The 25,524-nt window shown below is 42.1% G+C and overlaps 3 protein-coding genes across 6 annotated transcripts; 2 read left to right on the top strand and 1 right to left on the bottom strand.

The window, feature by feature from the left end:
* Window positions 1-393: 393 nt before the first annotated feature.
* eif2b1 (eukaryotic translation initiation factor 2B, subunit 1 alpha) lies at window positions 394-4,659 on the bottom strand. Its single transcript, XM_018752810.2, has 9 exons — window positions 4,409-4,659; window positions 4,141-4,242; window positions 2,447-2,583; window positions 1,853-1,969; window positions 1,542-1,654; window positions 1,287-1,355; window positions 1,123-1,198; window positions 699-824; window positions 394-586 (listed from the first exon to the last, which is right to left on the bottom strand). Exons 1-9 carry the CDS (start codon window positions 4,419-4,421, stop codon window positions 431-433), a joined length of 909 nt encoding a protein of 302 aa, XP_018608326.1. The 5' UTR covers window positions 4,422-4,659; the 3' UTR covers window positions 394-430.
* Window positions 4,660-4,696: 37 nt separating this feature from the next.
* Window positions 4,697-8,222, top strand: gtf2h3 (general transcription factor IIH, polypeptide 3). Of its 2 annotated transcripts, none has more exons than XM_018752807.2 (13): window positions 4,697-4,777; window positions 5,121-5,200; window positions 5,479-5,585; window positions 5,692-5,837; window positions 5,928-5,990; window positions 6,270-6,299; window positions 6,422-6,450; window positions 6,520-6,606; window positions 6,695-6,748; window positions 6,945-7,013; window positions 7,108-7,243; window positions 7,429-7,465; window positions 7,573-8,222. In XM_018752807.2, the coding sequence occupies exons 1-13, from the start codon at window positions 4,768-4,770 to the stop codon at window positions 7,640-7,642; spliced, it is 918 nt and encodes a 305-aa protein (XP_018608323.1). In that variant the 5' UTR covers window positions 4,697-4,767; the 3' UTR covers window positions 7,643-8,222. The 2 variants fall into 2 exon arrangements, with proteins under 2 accessions (XP_018608323.1, XP_018608325.1); XM_018752809.1 differs by having other exon boundaries at window positions 4,699-4,777; window positions 6,532-6,606.
* An 8,554-nt stretch (window positions 8,223-16,776) lies between these two features.
* Window positions 16,777-24,317, top strand: LOC108934753 (rab5 GDP/GTP exchange factor-like). 3 transcript variants are annotated; one of them, XM_018752828.1, is made up of 9 exons: window positions 16,777-16,822; window positions 17,772-17,937; window positions 18,488-18,636; window positions 18,974-19,125; window positions 19,206-19,275; window positions 19,658-19,793; window positions 20,051-20,142; window positions 20,333-20,589; window positions 22,719-24,317. In XM_018752828.1, the coding sequence occupies exons 1-9, from the start codon at window positions 16,795-16,797 to the stop codon at window positions 23,214-23,216; spliced, it is 1,548 nt and encodes a 515-aa protein (XP_018608344.1). In that variant the 5' UTR covers window positions 16,777-16,794; the 3' UTR covers window positions 23,217-24,317. The 3 variants fall into 3 exon arrangements, with proteins under 3 accessions (XP_018608344.1, XP_018608345.1, XP_018608346.1); XM_018752829.1 differs by lacking the exon at window positions 16,777-16,822 and adding an exon at window positions 16,867-16,976; XM_018752830.1 differs by lacking the exon at window positions 16,777-16,822 and having other exon boundaries at window positions 17,900-17,972.
* The last annotated feature ends 1,207 nt before the right edge of the window (window positions 24,318-25,524 follow it).

Genomic DNA, 25,524 nt, shown 5'->3' with positions numbered 1-25,524 from the left:
CATCTTGCATTTTCGTAAGGCACTTTTTTTCTATTAAGAACATGCAAGAAATAGTCCGATACACAGCATACCACCTTTGCCCTGGACTGCTCTCCTGGATCCCAGTATGTCACTTTTAAAGAAAACCTAAAGCTGCATTTTCATGATGTGATCTTCAGTTACAAACTAATTTAAGGTTCATATGTTAGCATTCAGAACCTGCCCAACATGCTAGCTTTTTAATGGTAGTGCAGGTCAAAGACTCTTGTTTTGTGAGTCAAATGTTAGCAGTGTAAGTAAAATCCTCTTCAAATCACTGACTGCTTTAAAAGCAAAAGCACTATGAAAGGACACTGAAATAACACCTACTGCAGTGAAACAGACACTTTCAGACTGCGGGTCAGAATATGGGATACAAAGTTTATGTTTTTATTTGAGATTCTGAAATGGTTTACAGGTAAAGCTTGATAAGCTCATCACTAACAGCTGATGGCGTGAGGACTCCAAGGTCAGTGAAGAGGAGGGTGATGAGGGAGGGTGGAGTGTAGTCAATCATGGGGTGTTCCTTGGCCAAGTTCTTAGCTGTCTTCAAGGTATCTGCTTTGTACTACAAATGAAGCACAAAGGAGGCAGGTAAATGTGCTGCATGTGACCCTTCAAGGCAGAAGTATTCCTCGTGGCTGTGCTCAAACAGATGTTGAGCACGCGGAGGGTCTTACCTTAAACCGGTCAGGGACATCTTGCTGGTTCAGAGGGTAGAGCCTGACAAACTTGAAGCTCTCAGCAACCACATAGAAGGGTTTGTTATGGGCTTTAGAACACAGGGCGAGCTGGTAGGTACCAATCTGGAAGCACAGAAAATACCATTAACAGAAATGTTTATTTACCAATTCATAGTGTTCTATATTACTCAACAGAAGCTGTGAAACTTGAACCAGCAAACTTTTGATTATTAGTTTTAATTAAGCACTTTCCTATTTTTCTCAGAAATAAAACACTTAAAGCTTGAATCCTGACATTAAACTACAATACACAGAGCATCATATAGGTACTGTATACTTTAAGTGTATGAAAGGGAAGCATGTTTGTATTAAATATTCATATTAAGATTATGTATAATTTGATAAATTAGGAGGTGCTGACCTTGTTGATAATTCCACCACTCTCCACCACACCTTCAGCTCCCACAATTACCAGATCTACCTTCTCCAGTATGTATCTGAAAGCAAAACACCAAAACTGACTGTGCTGCCTACAGCTCACATAACACATTCACACACACAATAATAAAGAACTCAGGGATTTACCCAACTGCTGCATCCAAGATCACTGTAACTGGAACGTTGAGTTTACTTAAAGCTTCTGCCATGTTTCGCCTGAGACAGAAAGTTCCATGGTAAAACCTCACTAGCAGGGGTATATACATTTAAGTTTGCATGTGTAAGAAGCTTCCTGATTTGTCTGAACACCTGGACATTTGGGTTGCCTGAGTCTCTGGCTGTGTAGGTGTGTTCAAAGGTATATAGATCACTGTGCACACCATGATGTGTTGGGGTACTTACCCAGCAGAGTCTGGCTGTGACTCTGTAACATAAACAGTGAAACGTTTCTTATCTGCTGCTGCACTCTGCAGGACCCTCAGAACCACTCTGGATGAGGAATGTGTCAGGATTTTCTGTAAATTAAATGCAAACTGCACATTTTGTATATATCTGACATTTATAGAAATGTATAGTTTTGTGCAATACTAAAATTATTTCTCTGCAAAATAGTGGGAGTTTTGGTTCACAGTTAAAAGCAGAAGAATAGACAACTGACGATATACCAAAACATTTAACAATTGGGAACAATTACAAAACAAATGAAAACTCACTGCTCCATCTTTAATGAAAGTGTGACAGAGTTTTGCAACTTTGCTCCTAGAGAGAGACATTTTCTTCAGGAAAAGCTCTCCTCGTTCAACCATTACTTTTTTGCACTGTGAGAGATCCTGTGAACAACACATTGAAGATACTGTCACAACACCATGACATCTGATCAAGTTTCTTTATCATCACAGGTGGTTCACTTTGTTACAAGCTGTCACAGAAATGTACAGTAAATACATCTACTCCAACTAACTGCATGCATGGATACAAAGACGATTTACTAGACAACCAAATACTGGTTGGAACCCAGTCCTGGACTTGTACAACTAGAGCTGCTCTACTTTTCTTCCATCCAATGATCCAGATGGTATCATTCAAGATTACTGACACTGCTTATAGTCAACACCACTGCAAAAATGAATACAACATAGTACACTACAAAACACTGTCAGATTTATAGATACCTAGATTTGTTTGCCTCAACACCAACATGTACCCATGTACTTGAAAGATGTAAGATTTAAGAGGCCATTTAAGTCTGCTAAGCCACTGTTCCTGGAGTGCTATTCTCTGGCTGCTGAGGGTGCAGTGCTACTAACCGAATGTTCCAGTGACGTGAGGCTGATGAAGCGCAGGAAGAGCTCCCCGCCTGAAGACACTGCCACTGAGGAGTCCACCTCGGCCAACCGGTCAATGGCTTGGGTCAGGTTCTTCCTTAGACCGAACAATGTCTCAGCTGTGTTAATGCAGAGCTACAGAGAGTCACCAGCCATACACTGTCGATCCCCAGCCACCACTCATACACTGTCATTCCCTAGAGTCACCAGCCACATGTTGTCAATCCCAAGAGTCACAGCCATACACTGTTGATCCTGCTTCCACTCACACACTCATCTTTCACATGTTTCATCAACCAAGATAATGCTCCTCCTAATGCTCACCAGCCACACACTGTGACTGGTAGCAGTCAGCAATATCTCTTCTACAACAACTGATAAGACAACCCGTTTCTCACCACCCCTTCAGATAATCAAGTGGTCCCAGGCATCTCTCGTGGATTGACTTATCAACTCTCATTTGGTTTGACACTTTGTACAATCATAACATCAATAAACCTAGAATGCAAATGCTTAATTGATATTCAACTCCACCCTGTTTAAATTTGACTATATGGGCAGAAATACTGTAAAAAAAAAAAAAAACGATCTGTACAGTTGGTCTTCAACTTACAAACTCCAGAGAACATACTTTTCACCAGTACAAACTTTGAGAAGTATTTAGACTGCAATACCAATTCAAATTCGTTGACAAAGAGTCATCCAATGCACCAACAAATAGTAATAATGAATAGTAAGAACTGTCTTAAGTTTTTCAATAGAGTGGCGGTGAAAAAGAAAGAAATGGAATGTGAACAAGTGGCAGTTGATGTTATGACTATTGCATCCAACAGTTTTGAGCCATCAACAAAATACTGCATCTGTCACCCTCCACCTTCAAGTAACACAATGTTTTAATAATTAAAATGCCTATGCACAGCTTGTTGTGTAATGTATACTCATTCATATGGTGGTATGTAACAAACTGAATGTACTTAAGAATTGTGTGCATCCAAATCTCTCCTTCGGTTTATGTAATGCAGTTTTTGTATTGTTCTCTGAGATGTACATCGCTTTGGAGAAAAGCATCTGCTAAATGAATAAATTTAAGTATAAACACCTCCGGCCCGAAGCTGATGTGCAGTTAGTGTATTATTTACCTTGAAGTACAGACAACATTATCTTTTATTTCTCATTATCAGGTATTATAGAATTTTGTGTGACATGGGATAAAAGAAGAGACTGAGGAGCAGCAGGGGAACACCAACACCTTTGTCTAGCGCTTTATTGAGCTTTCTTATTTAAAATGTTGTAAATGCTGTCATGGAGCTCTGAACACCAGGGGGAGGGGGAGTCATCTTCTACCTTGGTCTCTGCGATCACATGACAGTCATAGTGCCAAAAAAATCCCACCATTGCCTCCCACCCTGTGGAGCTAACAGGCCTGTTCACATTTACATTAGGTGTACTAGTAGGTGCTTTTCTCCAAAGCAAAAACTTAGTAAACAAAAGTACATTTCACCAGCAGAATTAAGAGATATAGATGCACACAGCAATTGTACTGTACAGAATATGGTGCACTCAATGCATCTATGAGCATCAAGGAAATAAGAAAAGAAACATAAATGGCAGCTGGAACACTTTTTAAGCTCTCAGATAAGTCAGTCAGGAGTTTTTTATTGTAAACTTAGACTCACCTTTGTCTCTTTTTAGGAATTCCAGGAGCGTGCGGATGGCTGCCACTGCAGAGGCCACATCAGGGTCTTTCCTCATTTGAGTCTGGAAGTACTCCACCAGCTCTGAGGAGACACACACACTGGTTTCTCCTGTGTAACTAGCATGCACACTACTAACACACATTTACCCTAACTTAGCTTAGCCAATTTAACGTTGTACACCACTAATATGACTTGAAGGAAATATAAAAACATTGTTTGTAAAGCATCATCATGAGCTGGAACGTGCCTTTCTCGTCCATGATTGATTCTGACAGCGGAAACGTGTTACCTACTCCAATTTTCTGTATGTCAGGCAAAATATAACGACTAACATTAACTGTATAAATAAAAATATATTAAAGATATCTAAATGTCGACGTATCTGACAAACACTGGGAAAAATATTTCGTTTTTCTTATTCTATACAGCAAGGGCTGATCGAAAGTCACAAACGAGCTCCCTAGCACTAAGCAAGTCGTCGCCCAGTGCTGACGACAACATTGACTGCCGTCCTTTTTCTGTTTGACAAGCGAAACTGCCTGTACTAGCAATTCGTCGCACATTTATGACGACAGCAGTCTGACCGTAGGATGTAGTGTAGTAGCAATGGCTTCGGGTTAGTAAATTAACATTTTACCTCAAAGTCTGTTGTTGCAGTATACACTGACACATCTGTTAGTGAGGTCAATGTTAATTATGAGTACATACCAGCTAAAATGTCGGTTCTTGTTATGTTGAGATTACTCTTTTTTGCGTTAGAAATTATTAAGTTGTAAAAACTAAGTCAAGTAGAGTCGACTCGACTGGCTGCGCCGGTGATGTGAATTATCTAACGTATATCTGTTTTTATCTGTTCAGTATGTATCATGTATATGTTGCTTTTTCTATGCTTCTACAACCGAGTAGAATTTCCCTGTTGTTTCACTCATTCATCATGTGGCTTTTTACTCCTCTCTCAGAAGATGAAGTTAGCCTTCTAGTTGTGGTTGTGGACGTTAACCCCATATGGTGGGGTCAGCAAGCTCAGCGGGAGCCCGAGGTGAGATGTCCATCCACTGAGATGGATTCTGCTTCTGATGCCACTGTCCTATAATTGATGCTGTCCCATAGTTTATTGCTAGCAAGAATATCTTATGAGTGATACCGGGTAGGCTCCGGTTCCCCGCGACCCCGTATGGGACAAGCGGTTCTGAAAATGTGTGTGTGTGTGATCATACAGTACAATTCCAGCTCTAGTTCATCTTAGCGTTTGGGAACAAATTGTGCATTTCTAATGTTTGATGTATGTTTACATAATGTTTCTCTTCATGTTGTCAGTTTACCTTGTCAAAGTGTTTAGATTCTGTCATGGTGATGGGGAATTCACACCTGGTGATGAACAGGACCAACAAATTAGCCATTATTGCCAGCCACTGCCAAGAGAGGTAGGATGGCACCTTTCTTAATACTAAGAGGATTGAGAGATTGCTGCATATTTTGGTCCTGCTCTTTATTTTTTTTTTAATAATCTTGCTGTCCTTTGGTATGCAGCCATTTTCTGTACCCCAGCAAGCACTGGAAGGCTGGGGATGCAGCTGGAGATGATGCAGTGTCTTCCAGCAGGGATGGCAAGTATGAGGTCCTGGCTGTCACCAATGATCAAATTTCTGAAGAAGTCAGGAACCTAATGGCCAGGAGTGAGTGACATCCTTGAGAAGTCAAACTGTTCCCTTCTACATTGCCAAATGTGTGGTCTATATTTGTGGTTAACATGTTGCTTTTTGTAGCTGAAGTAAAGGGCCACCAGACTGACACTCTATTGGCTGGATCCCTTGCCAAAGCACTTTGCTGTATCCTTCCACATATCAGAATAAAATTAAAGTAACGATACATCTGTCCACTCAAAGTAGTAAATGGTGTACTTCATTGTTGATACTATTATGTTTATGTTCAGTTTGTCAATGATTTTGCCTAATCTCGTTAAAAATATATGTAAAAGATGCTACATATATGTAGGTATTCATCTGCTCCATTACTTATTTTACAAATGCAGTGGTACTGATATGTACATGGCTGGCTATCTGTACAATTAAAAAATTGTGCAGTTGTCCTTACCCTACTCTGTTCAGATATCCATCGAGTCTCAAAGGAGTTGGAAGGTGCTGTAGTCTTTTAAAATAACTGGAATTTTGAAATACCATTATTGTGACCGTAGCATTTTGAAATAGTCATTCAAATTTGTGGTTGTTTTAGTCATTTTTTTTTTTGTTTTCAATTCCAGCTGGGCAAGAAATGAAATCAAGAATATTGGTAAATCTTTAGAGAAATCTTTTCAAATATATTTTGCCATTTATTTTTAAATATGACCAATGAATATAGTTCTTTGAACAGGTTATTAAGGCTGCTGAAGACTGTGCCTTGCAGTACATGAATTTTATGAACGTGATCTTTGCTGCTCAGAAGAACGTAAGATGGCTCTTATTCTTTTAGTTTAAATTTAGTTTTATATGTGTTGAGATCAGATTGAAATATCTGATTTATGTTTCTTTTATAGAGCATTGTAATTGACGCCTGTGTTTTGGCCACTGACTCGGGTCTTCTGCAGCAAGTATGTACAGCTAAGCTTTTGTAATCAGATATCAGGAGGGTTAATGTAAGAATCATATACATTTTATTCTTACATATTTTTGTTTGGAGTATTTACCTTTTCATTAGTGTTGTTGAGCATCTTTTGCTATGAACAGCATTTCTGAAGTGGGAATTTTTGTAGGAATCTGTGGGTGTGCTATGTTTCGTTTTTCTAGGCCTGTGACATTACAGGGGGCTTGTACCTGAAGATTCCCCAGAAATCTGCTCTAGCTCAGTATTTGCTGGTAAGAATGCACATGGTATAGAGCTAAAATTTATTCCGAACCTTTTAAAATCTATCCTAAATTGGTTTATTTTCTGTCTGTGTTTTCTGGATAGTGGGTGTTCCTGCCAGATGCCAACCAGCGTTCCCAGTTGGTCCTGCCACCTCCAGTTCATGTGGACTACAGGGCTGCCTGTTTCTGTCACCGCAACCTCATAGAGATAGGCTATGTTTGCTCCGTGTGTTTGTCGAGTATGTTATAGAATACTCTTGTTCAATGATGTTTAAAATAGTTGCAAGTAGGCTTATGAATACCCCCTCTTTTGCTTAGTTTCACTATAAAGTGTTTATTAAGAATACTAGAGGAAACTGGTATTTTTGTATTTGTTATTGTTGGGTTTGATGCACATTTGACATGGCATTTCTTTTCCCACAAGTATTCTGCAATTTCAGCCCGATCTGCACAACATGCGAGTGAGTCCAGCCCAATGCAGACTTGCTTCTCTGATTTTTACAGTAATTAAGTCATTTTTACTCGCTTTCAAATCAGTTGCCATAAAGTAGTTGTGTTTCTGTTTCAGGACTGCCTTCAAAATTCCACTGCCTCAGATGGTGAAGCCAAAAAAGAAAAAGCTCAAGCCAGCAACATGACCCAGTTGATTAATTTTCCAAAAACCACATGCACATTGGACAATGTGAAAAATGTTTTTGACGACTCCTGTCACATAGCTTCACAAGTTGTACCGTAGTGCCATTTCTTAATGTTCCACATTTTTAATATGTGGAATACTTTATTGCACTCATTGCGTAAGGAAGGACCAATGCTCTTTATATGTTGTACATGAATTGATCTTAATAAAACACTTCACATTTTTGAAAATGAGTGTTTATTATTATTGCTGTAGCAAATATAAGATTAAGTATATGGAAAAAATAGTTTTCTGACATACAGAGAGTAAAAAATTGCCAGAGAGATGAGTTGTTTCAATGGTTAAATGCTAAACCTAATATTAACCTTTTGAAATTTAATCTTGAGCAATATGTTAAGACTTCAAGGCATATAAAGAATAAGAAAGCAAGAGGCACGGTTTTGTTCTTTGAATTGTATAACTTGTGTGGAATATGCTTGTAAACCCTGACAAAAAATGTGGAGTTGTATATGTGTTTGATAAAAAAATTTTCTGTTATTGTTATAATTGTGTATGTTTGTTTTGGTGGGGGGTGCAGTGGGTTGAACCGGGTCCTGCTCTCTGGTGGGTCTAGAGTTTGAGTCCCACTTGGGGTGCCTTGTGACAGACTGGTGTCCCATCCTGGGTGTGTCCCCTCCCTCCTCCAGCCCTTTGCCCTGTGTTGCTGGGTTAGGCTCCGGCTCCCCGTGACCCCATATGGGGCAAGCAGTTTCAGATGATGTGTGTGTGTGTGTGTGTGTGTGTGTGTTTGCTTTGGTGTTGAAATTTAAAAAAAAATTGACATGAAAAAGTGACTGAAAAAAAGGGGTTTCAACACAAGGTGTACATGACTTGTCCAGAATGCAGTTCAACCAGTCTGACCTGCTCTCGCCATAGATATACATAAATAGGCCCTACACAGTGATAACGTCTGTGCTGCAATGGCAACATCATGTGCCATACTGGAAAAATTCTTCATACTTGTAAATAAAAGGACAAGGTTTTGGATGCACTCAACCGCTCTCCTAAAGAGTGTTCCATCTTGAGCAACTGTCAACTGATTTCCATTACACACACACACACACCCACACTGGCTGAAACTGCTTTGGGTTCATGGCGAACTAGAGCCTAACCTAGCAGCACAGGGCACAAGGCTGGAGGGGGAGGGGACACACCCAGGATGGGACACCAGGCTGTCGCAAGACACCCCAAGCAGGACTCGAACACCAGACCCACCAGAGAGTAGGACCCGGCCAAGCTTGCTGCGCCACTGCACCCCCCCAATTTCCACTACATATAGCTTATTTTAAAGCTAAATATGTTTTCTATCAGTTGATCAAGCCAGACATGTATTATCAATTAGACAAAAACCTGAATAATGCCAGGAAGTTTACTAACGGTGGGTTGGACCATGGTCCTGCTCTCTAGTGGGTCTGGGGTTCGAGTCCCGCTTGGGGTGCCTTGCAACGGACTGGTGTCCCGTCCTGGGTGTGTCCCCTCCCCCTCCAGCCTTATCCCCTGTGTTGCTGGGTTAGGCTCCAGCTCCCTGCAACCCCATATGGGACAAGCAGTTCAGACTGTGTGTGAGTGAGCTTACTAATCATGTACTGAATTATGTACAGTTTTAGTTTGTAGGCACTGGCATATGGTATAGACTACTGTCAGTACTGAAATAAAAATTCTGAAATGTTGAGTTCTCTACATGTCTCTTCAAACATGATAAAGTGTAAGCTATATTTTGTATTAACTGATGTACTTGAGTCTGTGGGAAGATTCCACATGTTTCCATATCTAAGTCCTGCCTGGTTTCCCATATCAAGAGCTTCCTATGCATAATTAGAATAATCTCATCATTCCACATTTATAGCATCTGTTATTATACAACAGAGATTTTCTTAGGATATGGACTTGCACAATTTACATAAAATACTGTAATCTCAGTATTCTGTTATTATAGCCATATACAGTATACCAGATGGTATCTGGCCACCGAAGACGTTAACTTAAACGTTTGCTAACTAATGTATATAATTCTGTAATTTTATCACATCTAATTTGTGGTTAATACATTTTGAACTGAACTGAATGGAGGATGAAAATTTCGAGGCCTATAAAGAAATGGACAATAAAATGCATACTTTATTGTGATTCTAGCACTACCAGTTGCTGTTAAAGTGCCTATTGATAGAAGTATAAGCTACTAAATTTTGTAGTTAAATCCATCAGTTGAGGAATTAAAAAGAAAACTATACAGCCTGCAATTAAACTGTAGAAAGATCTTAACTCTCTTGGAATGTATATAGATGAGCAGATTTAAAACATTGATTTTAAAGGAGACCAGTCAAAAGTTGTTGCTTTGAATAAAAATAAATAAATAAAAAGAAAAACTTTTGCCAAGAAAAAACTTTATTATAGATTCTCTCAAAGTAAATCCAGGGTGCACTTCTTCTTTGGCAGGGCATCCTGAAACAGTCAACAGAAAATATTCTGGTGATAACTTGGATCACATTAACAATTATTCAGAAGTTTGACATGACAAACTTTCTATGAATTCTCATGGTCAAAATCACAGCAACTCCACTAGTCAGTTCTGTTTTGTACCTCTGTCAGACTAATTATGATTCTGTAACTGAATGTTACAGTGTTATACAGACTATTAGCATTCCATAATATAACTGTAGCAAATGCCTCTAAATGTTCAGGAAAGTTGAATAAAGTGGGCACAGCTACCTCCCTTAAGAAAACGATCTGTCTGGTCTGATCAAACGATCACTGCTAAAGTGTTTCCTCCAGATCACACAATTTTTTTCCTGGTGGACGATCACGTCTGCAGCTTCTTATCATATTTGGTCTTTCCATTTTCTTTGTATGGAAATCTGTAAATTATTCAAGATAAATCCACAAAATAATGAAGCATTTGGAATCTCCAGGTTTTATACCCAAGACAGCAAACACATGTACCCATCCTCACTCACAATCACAGCATTAGTATTGTAACCACTGAGGGGAGTAATAACAGCTTAGTGTAAATAGTTGATATTAGTGTTCATGTATGTACGCAGTTGTGTGTGTGTGTGTGTGTGTGTTGTGCTGATTGGTTGTCGTTCTATTTATGTTCAGTGTTCAAGAGGGGAATTCTGGGGAGTTCCGGGGGTAGCCCCTTAAGCATGGGGCGCAGTAGAGGGGCTGGGAGTGACCCAGGGGGATTCTCCAGTATTTTGTGCCACTTGTACTATCTGAAGCATTTTTGTTAAGACTGCTGCTGAAAGACATGTATGTGATAGATAGATAGATAGATAGATAGATAGATAGATAGATAGATAGATAGATAGATAGATAGATAGATAGAACTTTATTGTCATTGCATAGAACAGGCACACAGCAACGAAATGCGGTTTAGCATCTACCAAAAGTGCAAATAGTAAAATTGTGCAAATGAACAAGTGCAGTTAAATATAAGAAATATACAAGTAAATAAATAGGATATGGCAGAGAGTATGTACAGAAGCTGTTGAGCAGGTAGCAGTAGGAATACGTATACATAAATATCTATAGAGTATGTACAACAGTAGCAAGGATAATGCACTGTTTATGTACAGATAGTATACATATTATATATCTATATTATACATATATACATATATACATTTATCCATATTATATATATACATGCGGGGGGTGCGGTGGCGCAGTGGGTTGGACCACAGTCCTGCTCTCCGGTGGGTCTGGGGTTCGAGTCCCGCTTGGGGTGCCTTGCGAGGGGCTGGCGTCCTGTCCTGGGTGTGTCCCCTCCCCCTCCAGCCTTACGCCCTGAGTTGCCGGGTAGGCTCTGGTTCCCCGTCACCCCGCATGGGACAAGCGGTTCTGAAAATATGTGTGTGTGTGTGTGTGTGTGTGTGTGTGTGTGTGTGTGTGTGTGTGTGTGTGTGTGTGTGTGTGTGTGTGTGTGTGTGTGTGTGGTAGTGCAGTGGGTTGGACCGGGTCCTGCTTTCCAGTGGGTCTGGGGTTCAAGTCCCACTTGGGGTGCCTTGTGATGGACTGGCGTCCCGTCTTGGGTGTGTCCCCTCCCCCTCTGGCCTTACGCCCTGTGTTACCGGGTAGGCTCCGGTTCCCCGTGACCCCGTATGGGACAAGCAGTTTGGAAAAATGTGTATATACATATACACAAAGATAACTAGGACATGCTATGAATTATCAATTATTTACACTTATAATTATTATTATATAGAGATATAGAGGGGTGTATGGGGTGTGAGGGAGGGGTATCACCTCTGGTGGATGAACATGTCGCGCCCTCTTCAGGGCGGTTTGTCTACCTTTGGTCCCCACCTAATGCTCGGCTCTCACCTGTGGCTCCCCGTAAGCTGTTTGCATGCGACAGCGGCCACACCCCAGGCAATGGCTTCGACAGGCCGGCTAAACCAGGTGAGGGTAGCCGATGGGCCTCAAACCCTCGGTGAGTTAGGGGATCTTCACCCAAGCATGTGAAGATGGATTTCGGCGGACTGAGCGGATGAGACACACAAAAGGTCCAACGGTCAAGAAGGCAGTCTCAGTAATGCTATGGGAGTAAACCCAGACAGAAAATCCGGAGTGGAGCCCCGAAGGCGGATGGATGTCCTTGACACCCTACCGGCAGCTCCTGCAGTCAGACTGGCATCAAATGTATTGCGTTGCTCTCCTTTGGAACATGCCAACTCGGCCGGGGGGGGGGTTCTGATGATTGGGCATCTCAGGACCCCCGAAATCAATGCCCAGGTTTGCGCCTTGGAGGGGTCACTCCAACGAAACGACACAGGAGACAATAGATACCGGTTATAAGTTCTTACTCGTTTGGCGTAAAGAATGAACGCCAGGGATTGTCTCAGACGGTGGGAGAGATCATCGCATCTCACTGGACAGCTACCGCCCGTCTCAAGCTGGGCAGCCCCCGGCCAATGAGGTGTTGTCCCGCCACAGTTCACCTGCCTCACTGGGTGCGTGGGGCTTAAGGCTTTCAAGCCGACAAGCGGACTGAAATTAAAGCACCAGGCAAAAAGATAATCAAGAAAAACAGGGAGGTCTTTAGGCTTGCCTGCTGGAATGTACAGTCTACGCTAACTGGCCTGACTGATAATCTACAAAATGTGAGTGACGCACGGAAGACTGCCGTAATCAACAATGAACTAAAGAGGGTTCGTGTTGACATTGCCGCACTGCAGGAGACAAGGCTAGCTGCGTCAGGATCCCTTATGGAGGCTGACTACACATTTCTCTGGCAAGGAAAATCAGATGGTGAACCAAGAGAACACGGGGTGGGTTTCGCTATCAGAAACGGTCTCTTGCAACTGGTGGAACTATGTCCGGGTGGATCAGAACGGATACTTTGCATCAAGCTACAAACCTGTGCCGGCCGTGCTCACCTAGTTAGCGCCTATGCACCAACCCTCGGTGCTTTGCCCGAAACAAAAGACCGGTTTTACGACGATCTCCATGCCGTCCTGGAACACATACCTGCAAATGAGTAAGTATACCTTCTGGGTGATTTTAATGCAAGAGTAGGAGCTAATCGGGATTCTTGGCCCTCATGCTTAGGCTATTTCGGTGTGGGAAAAATAAATGAAAACGGTCAGCGCCTTCTGGAACTCTGCACATATCACAACCTGTGCATTACTAACACCTTCTTCAACGCAAAACCACAGCACAGGGTTTCCTGGAGACATCCACGCTCGAAGCACTGGCACCAACTGGACTTGGTGATCACTAGGCGTGCAAACTTGAACAATGTCTTCTTTACACGCAGCTTCCAGAGCGCTGACTGCGATACGGATCACTCGTTTGTGTGTTCAAAAGTTAACCTGATGCCCAAGCAGTTACATCATTCGAAACCCTATGGGAAGCCCCACATCAATGGTAACAAGGCACTGCATGTAGAGACAGCAAAGATATTCCGTGACTGCCTTGAGAAAACACTACCCACCAGATGCGTTACAGAAAGCGTCACCTCGAAGTGGGATCACCTAAGGGACAAAATTCGTGACACGGCCTTGGCAGTTTTCAGGAGAAAGTCTAGGAAAGTGAACGATTGGTTTGAGGAGTACTCTGACGTGATGATTCCAGCCGTTGAGAAGAAACGTGCCGCCTTTCTGGAACACAAACGATCACCCTGCGAGAACACCAAGCGAGCGCTGAGAGCAGCCAGAGCAGAAGTTCAGCGAACAGTCAGGCGGTGTGCGAACGACTACTGGCTCAACTTGTGTAACAAGATTCAGAGCCATGCCAGCTTCGGTCATCTCCGGGAGATGTATGATGGCATCAAGTAAGCTATTGATCCCAGGCAGAATAAGACAGCTCCTCTGAAGTCCAAGTCAGGTGATATTATAACCGACAAAACCAAACAGATGGAGAGCTGGCTGGAATATTTCTCCGAACTGTATGACCTCGAGAGCACAGTGTTAGACACCGCTCTTGAAGCCATTGAACAGTTGCCACTTATGAGTGAGCTGGATGACCTGCCCACGGTGGAGGAACTCAAGAATGCCATCAACCACCTGGTTGCTGGTAAAGCTCCAGGACAGGACGGCATACCGCCAGAAGTCATCAAGTGTGTAAGAGACACTCTTCTGCAACCTCTCCATGAGTTACTGTGTCAGTGCTGGGAAGAAGGTGTGGTACCACAGGATATGCGAGATGCCACGATTGTAACTCTCTACAAGAACAAGGTAGACTGAAGTGACTGTAACAACTACCGTGGCATCTCACTGCTCAGTGTTACTGGGAAACTCTTTGCTCAAGTTGTCCTCAGAAGGCTTCAAAAAACTGCCGAGCGGATCTACCCGGAATCACAATGCGGCTTCCGTGCCGGACAATCAACCGTTGATATGATCTTCTCCTTGAGGCAGCTGCAGGAAAAGTGTAGAGATCAAAGGAAACCCTTGTACGTCGCTTTCATCGATCTGACCAAGACGTTTGATACCATCAGCAGAAGTGGGCTTTTCCGTGTTCTCGGCAAAATCGGCTGTCTGCCTAAGCTACTTAAGCTGATTTAATCCTTCCATGCTGATATGCAGGGCACAGTCCGTTTCAATGGATCAACGTCTGACGCTTTTAGCATCAAAAGTGGTGTCAAGCAGAGATGCGTGCTCGCTCCAACTCTTTTTGGGATCTTCTTCGCAGTGTTGCTGAAGCAAGCCTTCGGAAATTCCACAGAGGGGGTTTACCTACACACCCGATGTGACGGGAAGCTGTATAACCTCGCGAGGCTTAAGGCCCGGTCGAAGATACGAAAGGTTTTCATCTGTGATATGCTGTTTGCTGATGACGCTGCTCTGGTGTCACACACACAGGAAGAGCTTCAGCGGCTGATGGATTGCTTCTCTCGCACAGTTGAGGCCTTTGGTCTCAAAATAAGCTTGGAGAAAACCAATGTTATGGGACAAAGTACCCCTCAACCTCCATCAATCTCCATCGGCAACTACACTCTTGAGGTCGTTCACGCATTCAATTACCTTGGGTCGACCATCATAGATACCATGTCACTGGAGCCTGAGCTCAATAAAAGAATAGGAAAAGACGCCACGACTCTGTCCAGTCTCAGCAGGAGAGTGTGGATGAATGGCATGCTCTCCAGGCGTACTAAGATCAAAGTTTACTGTGCTTGCGTTCTTGGAGTTCTGCTCTACGGAAGTGAAACATGGACTTTGTATGCCCACCAGGAGAAAAGATTGAACACATTCCACCTGCGTTGCCTCAGACGCATCCTCCAGATTTCGTGGAAGGACAAAGTTACTAACAGTGATGTCCTTAATCAGGCTGGATTGCCAAGCATGCAGACCATCCTCAGGCAACGCAGGCTACGGTGGCTAGGGCACGTCCGTCGGATGGATGATGGAAGGATCCCGAAAGACATCCTGCATGGGGAACTGGCCTCTGGTGTACGACCAACCGGACGGCCTCATTTGCGTTTCAAGGATGTGTGCAAAAAGGATTTGAGAGAGCTTGACATTAATGTGAACGGCTGGGAGGAGCTGGCAACTGATCGTTGCAGCTGGAGGCGGGAACTTCATCAAGGTCTGGGACGTGGCAAACAAAAGCTGCGACTACAGGCTGAGGAGAGGCGAAGACGCAGGAAGGTCAGGCTTCAAGTGGAACATATGTACGGCACCCAGCACATCTGTTGCAACTGCAGCAAGGACTGTCACTCTCGATTGGGCCTTCACAGTCATGGCCGGCGATGCAAACCACCGTGAAGCGGACAAAACCAAGGCGCAATTCCATGGTCTTTCTAGACTGATGGATGCCAATGATGATGATAGAGATAACACCGGAAGTACAAGGTGGAGCAGAACCGCATGATGATTACAGGCAGTTAAAAATAGTAAAGCATCAGTAAGACATCAGTGACCTAACAGTGAAGTGTAGAGTTCAGTAGGGTGATGGTTGTAGGGAAAAAACTGGCCCTGAACCTGCTGGTTCTGGTGTGAATGGCCCTGTATCTTCTCCTGGATGGAAAGAGGGTGAACAGTTTGTGACTGGGATGTGAGGAGTCCTTGATGATTTTGTGTGCTCTGCGTAAACATCTGCTATAGTGAAGAAGCTCAGTTGCAGGTAGTTGTGTGCCAATGATGCCTTGGGCGGTTTTCACCACCCTTTGCAGGGCTTTTCTTTCGCACACTGTAGAGCTGCTATACCACACTGTGAAGGAGTAGGTCAGGATGCTCTCAGTGATGCAGCGGTAAAAGTTAGTTAAAATCTCAGGGGGCAGATGAGCTTTCTTAGAGTATGTTAAAGAGAATGTCCCTTTTATCCCGACTCCTGAGCTGGTTTCTAGTCGCTCCATGGGGGGATGCTACAATATGTTATAGGGAATCGTGGCCAGATAAAAGTTCTATTGAAATTTGGGTATATTTCCAAGGCAATAAAACTAAGCCATAAAGCTGCATCACACAATTTTCTTTCCTTAAGATCTTATTAAACATTTTAAGATTTGTTTGCTGATGCAGATTTAATGCACAGGACATAAACGCATAGCATTGCGTGCCTCTTGACGATCGCATTTTTCCAATATGGCGGCCTGGCGATGCCTTCAATCATGACGCAACGACCTATCTATATATCTATGGCTCTGGGCTCCTGGAAGAAGCACTTCCGGGTTAAATGCAGACGGGAGAAAATCAGGGAAGGAGTGAGTAGCTTATATATATATATAAATATAAATAAAACTACCGGGTGTACTCCCCCTTCCGACATTTGTCGATCTGTAATTTTATCGTGGATGTGATGTTTTTTTTTGTTTTAAAGTTTTGCAGCTGCTTGTTGTGTTGTGGCACAGAACTGAGGTAATCAATCGACATAGTTAACTGGAAACTAAGGTCTGGATCTTGACGCGCGGAATCAGTTGAACTAAAACGAAATAGATCTTAAATCATCATATATATATATATATATTTAGTAAGAGCCTCGTTATTTATGTGTACATTTTTTTTAAAGATATTCATACAGTATTATCCGTAACTCACTGGAGGAGAGGTTGAAGAAAATGGAAAAGTACGGAGACGGAGATGCCGCGATACAACTGACGGGTCCCGAGTCCCGACAGACCACGGATAGCCCGTTCGTTTAACCGCTCTTTTAAATAATGTATTTCACGCGTGAGATGCCGGAGAGCCTATAATTGAACGGTATGGCGGCAGTGTGTCCCTCCGTCATGCTGTCATGTGCTAAATACACACCTTGTTTTAGAGAATTTGCGTCTTTGGCCCGTGCCGTGGTGCAGATCCAGATGCCATGCCATGGGGCAACGCTAACATATACCTGGAATAGCTTTCCAATTAAAATTAATGGAACTAATGTGACATAACTGATTCAAAAACACGAAGACCTGTTTCAGCTTCTCGTCTTTTTGCTGGAACTTAACTTTTGGTCTTCTTTTGTAACTCACTGCATGTGAAAATGTATCCCTGCAAGTTGACAGGGTCAAACTCAAAGTGCCTTAGACTTAGTGAGAGCTGGCACAAATAAGGTGTAATATATTTAACATCTGTAACAGGGACCACATTGGATTTTTCAGGGTTTTATTTAAAAATTGAGTATTTCAATGTATTGTTGTAAGCTATTTTGTCTGTTACTATCAGGTAAGATCATGCAAGCTGCCCAGCAGAGAGGAATCTATGTAAGCCAGTCTGAGTTCCACTGCAAGGACGGCTGTGGGTACTATGGCAACCCTGCATGGCAAGGCTACTGCTCTAAGTGCTGGCGCGAGCATACCCGGAGTGCACATGTGGACAGACAGCACAACGAGTAAGACCACAGTCCGCTGGGATGCCACTTGTCAGGTGTCTGTTCATATACGGACTTCAAATTCCTAAGGTTTTGTGCTGGGTACATGGGCCTTGTCATCACCATCATTACTGTAAGAGAGTGATTCATTGCAGATTCCCTGTTTGGAAAGTTCAGTTGTAATAACATCTCATTGAGAGGACAGGGAAGTTAAGTTTTAAATTCTGGAAATGCTGAACCACAGTGTGTGGGTATTTTAACTGAATACTTGATCACTAGGTTCAACTTATTATTACCCTAATTGAAATTAGGGTTCTCTCACTGTGATCATGGTTTAAAGGAAATCTGTAGACAGGGTTGCCATACCAAGACATTTACATTTATTCATTTAACAGATGCTTTTCTCCAAAGCAATGTACATTTAATAGAAAATACAATTAAAGACATAAAGTTGAGAACCATTCTTACAGGAAACCCCTTTTCCCCCCACACATGTGACAGTAGTCTAAACAAACCACACAGTAACCCTGCTATGTCTTCTGATTTATTTTTTTTCTTTTCATATATATAGCATTCAGGCTCAGGGCTCCACATCCAGTGATGGCAGGCCTCCTCACCCCTTGTCAAGGTTTGAGGAGAAGAAGAGTTTAGAGAAGGTGCGGCAGGGAAACACTGTAAGGTGGCTCTTCTGGGGCTCATCTCCCCCTGCTAAGCAACAAGGTTAATCCTGTTAATTTGTGTCCTTTCCTGTTTCACAGTACACTGACTTCTCATGCGAAAAATCTTCATGTAATTTTCAGAAAGCAAACACATTTATGTTTTTATTGCATCATTTTCATGTATCTGTTTCCTAAACTCCCCCCCCCCAATGTGACCCTTATTTACTTGTTAAGCTTGTGTATATCAGTAAAACACACCCAAACTTCAACAAACAGTAAAAAATAGTTGGATTTGTAAGCTTTGTTTAGCAGGCAATTTGATGTAATAAAAGAGGTGGCTGATGACTGATCCTGAGCTTTCTAGTTCTAATTTGTTCCCCTCCTAAAATTGCTTGCAGAACCTTCTGAGGTTCAGGAGGCTGCCTTGATGGCCTTCCAGAAACTGGAGCCAGGGGACTTTACCAACTTCCTGAAGCTGCTGCGCAAGCCTTTCTCCCAGCGCCTCCAGTCTCGCTGCACCGCTTTTCTCAAAACCATGGAGGCCTGCCATGTAAGGTTTCTGCCATTATGTCTGTCTGTGACACACGTTTTGTACAGAGCAAAGAAAATTCAAACATTCTCTCTCTGTAGGACTTGCCTGTGCAGAAGCAGTCAGACCTGGTCCATGATTTCTACCAGAGCATTGCTGAACACTTCAGCAGTGAGTATAGCATTTGTCCCACCAGCTCTGCGTCTCGTGAGCTTGTAGGATGTTTATAGCGGGAATGCGCTTTCTATGTCTGTATACTATATGAAGTTGAGGGCAGTGTCCCACTGCAATGCATTAAATTTCTCAGCCTTCTTTCTAAGCTTTGTTTTAACCTAATTGCATGCAGTGCGTTGACATTCTCGCAGAAAGATTTGTCAAAGTAATTATTTCTGCTTATACTAACTTATGCGTATAATTTGAGAGTAACATTTATCAAGGAATATGTATTTTGATATATAGAACTAGGTGACTAAATTGTGGGGAGAAAAACAGGTGGAAAAAGAAAATAAAATGGCTTTGCACTGCTGCAATAAAGTCTCTATGCAATGCACAGGCTTATCTGAGGAACAGACTGCACAGGTGATGGAGCACATTGAGAAGCTCATCATGACCCGGCTCCACAAGTGGGTCTTCTGCCATGACAGCTCTGATGATGAACAGAAGGATCTGACACTACAGAAGAGGATCAAGTGAGAGTCATGTTGATCAATTCTTCATGCTCACTCCTGTTTTTCTCAGTTGAAGATTATGGTCCGGTGTTCATATCTATAGGCCTAATACCATTTACAACATTTAAAAAAAAAAAAAAAAAAAAAAAAAAAAAAGGTTTCTTATGATTACTAGTTTGTTTTACTTTTCTGTTCTTATATTGGGTACCTTTTTGTCATTACATGATTGTTTAATAAATCACCTCTGTGAGCTGACACTTTACATTTGAAAATGAAAGGGCACTCGGCTGGGTTACACCTCAGATGCTGCGTGTCTCCGTCCCTATAGAAAAGTCAGCACTCAGTGACCCTTTCCTACCAGCCATTACAGGTAATTGTTTTCCCCAAACACCTTGTATAGTAAACAAATCAGTGGCTGTTGCTTTTGAAAATGTATTGTGACAGTTCATTATTTTCTATGTTGCTGTTCACACTGCTATAACTAATATATCACCGATACTTTATGATTGTATGATAAGATTGTAAAGAATTTTTCTTGTCTTTCCCCACCCTCTTGACAGCCATAATTGAGATGGATGCCAAGCGAGCCCCCCAGGACAAACTGACCTGCGTGTCAAAGTGCAGCCAGAATGTGTTCCAGGCTTTGGCCTCTTTGAGTCATGAGCCTGCTAATGCTGATGACTTCCTGTCCGGCCTGATCTACGTGGTGCTGAAGGCCAATCCACCACGGCTGCACTCAAACATGCAGTACATCATTCGCTTTGGCTTGCCACACAGCCTGATGGCTGGGGAAGGCGGCTACTACTTCACCAACCTGGTGGGTGAGGAAGACGCTACTAACACCAGTAAAGTATAGAAGTGCAGAATGTAGAAAAAAATGCAAAACAGCTACTATATTTATTTTGTGGATGCTTTTTTTTTTTTATTATTTAAAAAATGAACTCTATGTACTGTTATTAGCCCACACACCTTATTAACCAAAGTGACTTACAATGCTAGATGCATTACTTACAATGGGTCATTCCTCCATATATCAGTGGAACACACTCACTCACTCTGGGTAAAGCTGAATAGCATCTCTTTGGACTGTGGGAGGAAACCCACACAGACACACGGAGAACATGCAGACTCCACACAGACTAAGGACTGAACCCACATCCTCTCACACCACCCAGGTGCTGTGAGACAGCAGTGCTACTTGCTGTGCCAATATCTGCCCACTACAGACACCAAGTGCATTAGTAACTCCTTCTTATCCATCCATTCTGTTTCAGGGACCATTTCAGTTTTGCTTGTGGAAGCTGGAGCCAGTTTATAAAGATTATGGAATGGGTTACTGTCTGGATAGGCTAATGGGTAGCCCCTTTTTTTTTTTTTTTTTTTGTGCAAGCACCTATTAGAGTACCAACATGATTTTGTACATTAACAGTTATGGCTTTGGCCAGTTGTGGGGCAGAAGTGGCTACATAGGTAGACTTGAGGTTGCAGACAGTAGGTTATCCAACAAAAAAAAATTTTATTTCTTAAAAAAAAAAACAGGCACACACATCAGCAAAACCCAGAAGACAACGGGAAAATGGCTTACATGCCACAGCCCGTTCAAAGTATCCCCCTGCTCACCCTCCAGTCTTTCAAGTTTGCCAATAATTGAACCAGCAGCTTTTAAAGTCTTAGTTGATTCTCCTTAAGTGGCAGCAGCTGGTCCTCATTATGCTCTCTGGGAAAGACAGGGGTGGGAGTGAGGAGCTGTCTCAGTTCAACCCTGTTCCTGCCACGGTGGCACCGCCCTCCAGCTCACATGACTTCATTTTATTTAAAATTTTGTTCTGTACTAGAATTAGTGAACTTGTTCTCTAAGGGAGGATGCTGCTGTTTAAGTTTTGTTATTGTTTGCCTTTGAATGTCATATTTTGACATCCCCTTCTTTCTCTTTCTATCTTTTCCTCCTTCACCTTTTCTGTTTTCCATTTCACTGGGTCATGTTCTAGTTGTTGGACAATAGGACAGACTGTACTTCTTGGGTAACTACTAAACTTGAGTTTTCATTTAAGATTAACATTTGCAGTTATAGGTTGGAGGTTCTTGTATTGAAATATACTAAATGTAAAATCAGTCTTTCATTGATATCTTTTAAAGTCCTGTCAGCTTTATTCTTAACTTAGACTCTATGTATTGTGTAGCTGCTGTCTGTAATCATAGTTCTCTTTATACATGGAGGTTCTTAGTGATGAACTTTGCACTATCTCATAAAACTCGATCTGAATAACAACTCATGGGTTTGTACTTTCTCGGACAGCTGTCTTAGATAATGGCTGTTGGTTTCTTCTAGGAAACATTATTTGCTTTCCTCGATTTAAGCTTGCAGTTAGTTTGTATTGCTGTCACCATATTCTGTATGTTGATGTGGCCCAGTTTTGCTCCTGTTGCAATAAAAAGAGTTAAAGGAACTAGTCTTAAAATTTAAAGATTACTTTGTTAAAGGGTAAATGGGAGTGCAGGGATTTCAGAACAATTTGATTGAGGGGAAAAAGGACACTATTAGCTGCATGACAAATTTGAGAGAAAAGATAAAATCACAATGGAAACACTGTAAAGTTCTCACTGAAACAAGATTCTTCCAAGCCTAACAATGCCAAGAAAAATGAGAAAACAGCAGAAGTGATCACACAAACCCAAACACATTTTTCTGTGAATGTCTTGCATTATGATATTGATTACATGAAACACAAGGGCTGTGAAGCAAAATTTTAAAATGATGTTGTATTAGGACAACTTATTTGTGTTTGATGCAGTTGATAATGTTCATCACCACAGCTGTAGACCAATATTTACAGTGCATCTATAATTATTTTATAGGCTTGTATAAACTTTATTAGGAACATTTAAAGTAAAGCAATTTTATTTTGCTTTGAGGATGTTTAACCAATGAATGTGCCTTTTCCCTAGTCCTGTGCTGTGGCATTTATTGAGAAGCTGAATGGACCAGCACTCAACCTGACCCAAGAGGAGTTTGAAGACCATATGCGGGGCCGGTCACTGGCTCTCTCTAGTATGGAGACCTCTAGTGAGGGTCAGCGGAGGGCCAGAGAGACACGAGATCAGCTGGAGGAGCTGCAGGGTCGTCAAGAAAGAGTACACAGAGGGGTCCAGGCCCTGCAGGAGCAGCTGGAGCAGTGGGTCCAGTCTGTGCAGGCTCAGGTGGATGAAGTTGTATCTTATTCAATCCAAGTACAGGCACATGGGGTAACTGCCCATACAGTACCGGTTCAGCTGAATGAGCCTATATCTCTGTCGAAGTCAGAAGAGACAGAGAAAACCAGAACTCCATCAGTTTTTGTACATAAGAATGAGGCAGTGACACAGTTATTTGCAGAGTGTGTAGATGATGTCACAGCTCATGAATTAACTGTCCAAAATTCTAGCAGCACTGCAACAGCACACTAACTTTTTGACAAAGGCTAGAGTAGGATCTGCCAAGGTGTGAATGGCTCTCTTTAAAGCTTGACTTTGTGGGTAAAAATAGGGTACTGTGACTTAAACTCAGGCGTTGAAACTGCTTGGGGTTTTTTTTTTTTTTTTCTTCCTTAAGATTTGTGAAACCCACTTGGAAGAAAGGTGTGTCAAACAGCTCTGGAAGTGCTTAAATTTCTCACCTCTGTCTTGTGGCATAGTTTATCACCACTATAGCTTTTATACTGTTTTATAGTGCTGTATTTCTGCAGCACAGCACTTTCTGCAACCAAAACCATGTCTTGCAAATATGTATTTAAGATTTGTACTGTTTATACAAATGTAGGTGACATTACCTTCTGTTTACATTCCTGACCTTATGGTAGTGAAGGTGCCTTTCCTAATTATTTATTTGTTCAGTATGTAAGATGAGTTTGAATATTCCTGATACAGGGTTCTCAGCTTGTGTGGTAGGCTCTCTAATATTAGTCTGTTCCATGTATGGAACATTACTGATAACAAAGTACTGTTTTTGATTTAAGGGGCAGGTGCCAAAAAAACTTGATTATCTCTTTATTTTACCTGTAGTCATGAGCCAAACTGCCTGTGCCACTCAGCTGCCTGAGCTGCCATGCTCTATGAATTCCACTTTGTACTAAGGGCTTCAGGGGTCACATCCTCAAAAGTATCCCTAGATAAAACTGTTACACTGGAGTCCAGGGTAATTCTCCCTGGAAAGTCTTTCACCTGTTAAAAAGCGTGTTAGTGGGTGCTTGTGGGGAGGATGTCTCAGTGTATAAGGCTTTAGTCCATGAGGAGGTTTTAGATTTGTCTTGTTTTTGAAAGAGTTTTCATACTTCATGGGGGGGGGGAAGTATTAGTTTTCTGGAGTACTAATGAATTACCATTTAAAGGAGAAATTATACATGTATCCTCAAATGGATTTTAGTTTTCATTAACTTCTGAAGTAAGAATACAGGCTAATCAACTGTTTGAGAGACCTGACTGTTTACACGTGCAAATGAAGTAACAGACCTAATGAAGTATTGACACACGTCATATGTATTTGCACATGTATCATTAAATTAAATGGATCTGGTGAAATTTTGCATTGCTATGTTTTCTTACTGCTGTCCTTGGTCCTTTTCATTTTATCCCTTTTATATCCATTTTAGTCATTACCTAGTTATAGCTCCTCAAAACAGGACTCCCCCATCACCTCAACAGCTGGGGGTGCATGTAAAAACCCCAGAGAAAAAAGAGCTGAGGTATGCTTTCTGGGCCTCCTTGCCAGTGTTTGTTGTTATGACTCAAAAACCTCTGCTATAGGGTGGACAGCAATTCACTGATGCACCACTGGGTCCCCTACCCTTTCTAATGCTTTTGGCGGGTTTTGTTTAGCCTTTTGTTACCTCTTCTACACAGCATAAAAAGTTATGTCCTGTCTTTATTCATTTAGCAGACGCTTTTCTCCAAAGCGACGTACATCTCGTAGAAGATACAATTTGTGCATTACCTTAGGAGAAAGAGCCATAGCTGCAGATGTGTGATTCTTAAGTAGTTAGTTTCCTTCACCATATGCACTGACGTTCATCACACAAGTAGCTGTATAAAGCTTTACCACAATATTGCTGATTCCTAATGAACTTCCTGGTAGTTCTTTTTTTTTTTTTAAGATATGAACATTTGTTACGTTGCAGGAGTGGCTCTGTAAAGTATTGATCCAAGCATGATCATGAACATGTATACCTTACATGAACTTAAGAGATCATGAGCAAAGTGAGTCCAGAACAGATGAGTTTTAAGACCCTTTTTAAAGGTGGACAAGATTCAGCAGGTCTGAGCGAGAGGGGGAGGTCGTTCCACCACAACGGAGACAGAACCGAAAACCTCCACGGTTTACTTTTCATCCGTGGGATCACCAAGTCTGCACTCTCCCTGGGGTGTAGCGAATAATCAAGTTTTGTAGCTAGCTGGTAGCAGTTCCATTGGTGCAGTTGTAGGCCATAACCGGAGTCTTAAATCTGATCCAGGCAGCTATGGGAAGCCAGTGCAGAGAAACGAGTAGAGGAGATACATGCGAACGTTTTGGCAAGTTAAAGGACAACTTGGGCAGCAGCATTCTGTATCAGCTGTAGAGGTTTGATGGCAGTAGCAGGAAGGCCAGACAAGAGAGAGTTGCAGTAGTCCAAATGGGATGTCACCATGGCTTGGGCAAGTAGTTGTGTAGTCGGCTGTGAGGTGAGGTAAGGTAAGGTCTCCTTCTCTTAATGTAATGCATGAATTGTACTTTTGCTGAGAT

The sequence above is a fragment of the Scleropages formosus genome, chromosome 1 (genome assembly GCF_900964775.1).
Source record: "Scleropages formosus chromosome 1, fSclFor1.1, whole genome shotgun sequence".
In the NCBI taxonomy this organism is placed as follows: Eukaryota; Metazoa; Chordata; class Actinopteri; order Osteoglossiformes; family Osteoglossidae; genus Scleropages; species Scleropages formosus.
This window is presented reverse-complemented; position numbering and strand designations above follow the sequence as displayed.

Coding starts and splice junctions, on each gene's coding strand:
- eif2b1 (XM_018752810.2), bottom strand. Junction 1,655..1,852: donor CTTTCATTAAAGATGGAGCA/GTGAGTTTTCAT, acceptor TTTAATTTACAG/AAAATCCTGACACATTCCTC. Junction 1,356..1,541: donor TCACAGCCAGACTCTGCTGG/GTAAGTACCCCA, acceptor TTTCTGTCTCAG/GCGAAACATGGCAGAAGCTT.
- gtf2h3 (XM_018752807.2), top strand. Junction 5,991..6,269: donor CCTTGCCAAAGCACTTTGCT/GTATCCTTCCAC, acceptor TACTCTGTTCAG/ATATCCATCGAGTCTCAAAG. Junction 6,607..6,694: donor TCTTTGCTGCTCAGAAGAAC/GTAAGATGGCTC, acceptor TTTCTTTTATAG/AGCATTGTAATTGACGCCTG.
- LOC108934753 (XM_018752828.1), top strand. CDS start 16,795: ATGCAGACGGGAGAAAATCAGGGAAGGA. Junction 16,823..17,771: donor GGGAGAAAATCAGGGAAGGA/GTGAGTAGCTTA, acceptor TGTTACTATCAG/GTAAGATCATGCAAGCTGCC. Junction 19,794..20,050: donor ACACTACAGAAGAGGATCAA/GTGAGAGTCATG, acceptor TGAAAATGAAAG/GGCACTCGGCTGGGTTACAC.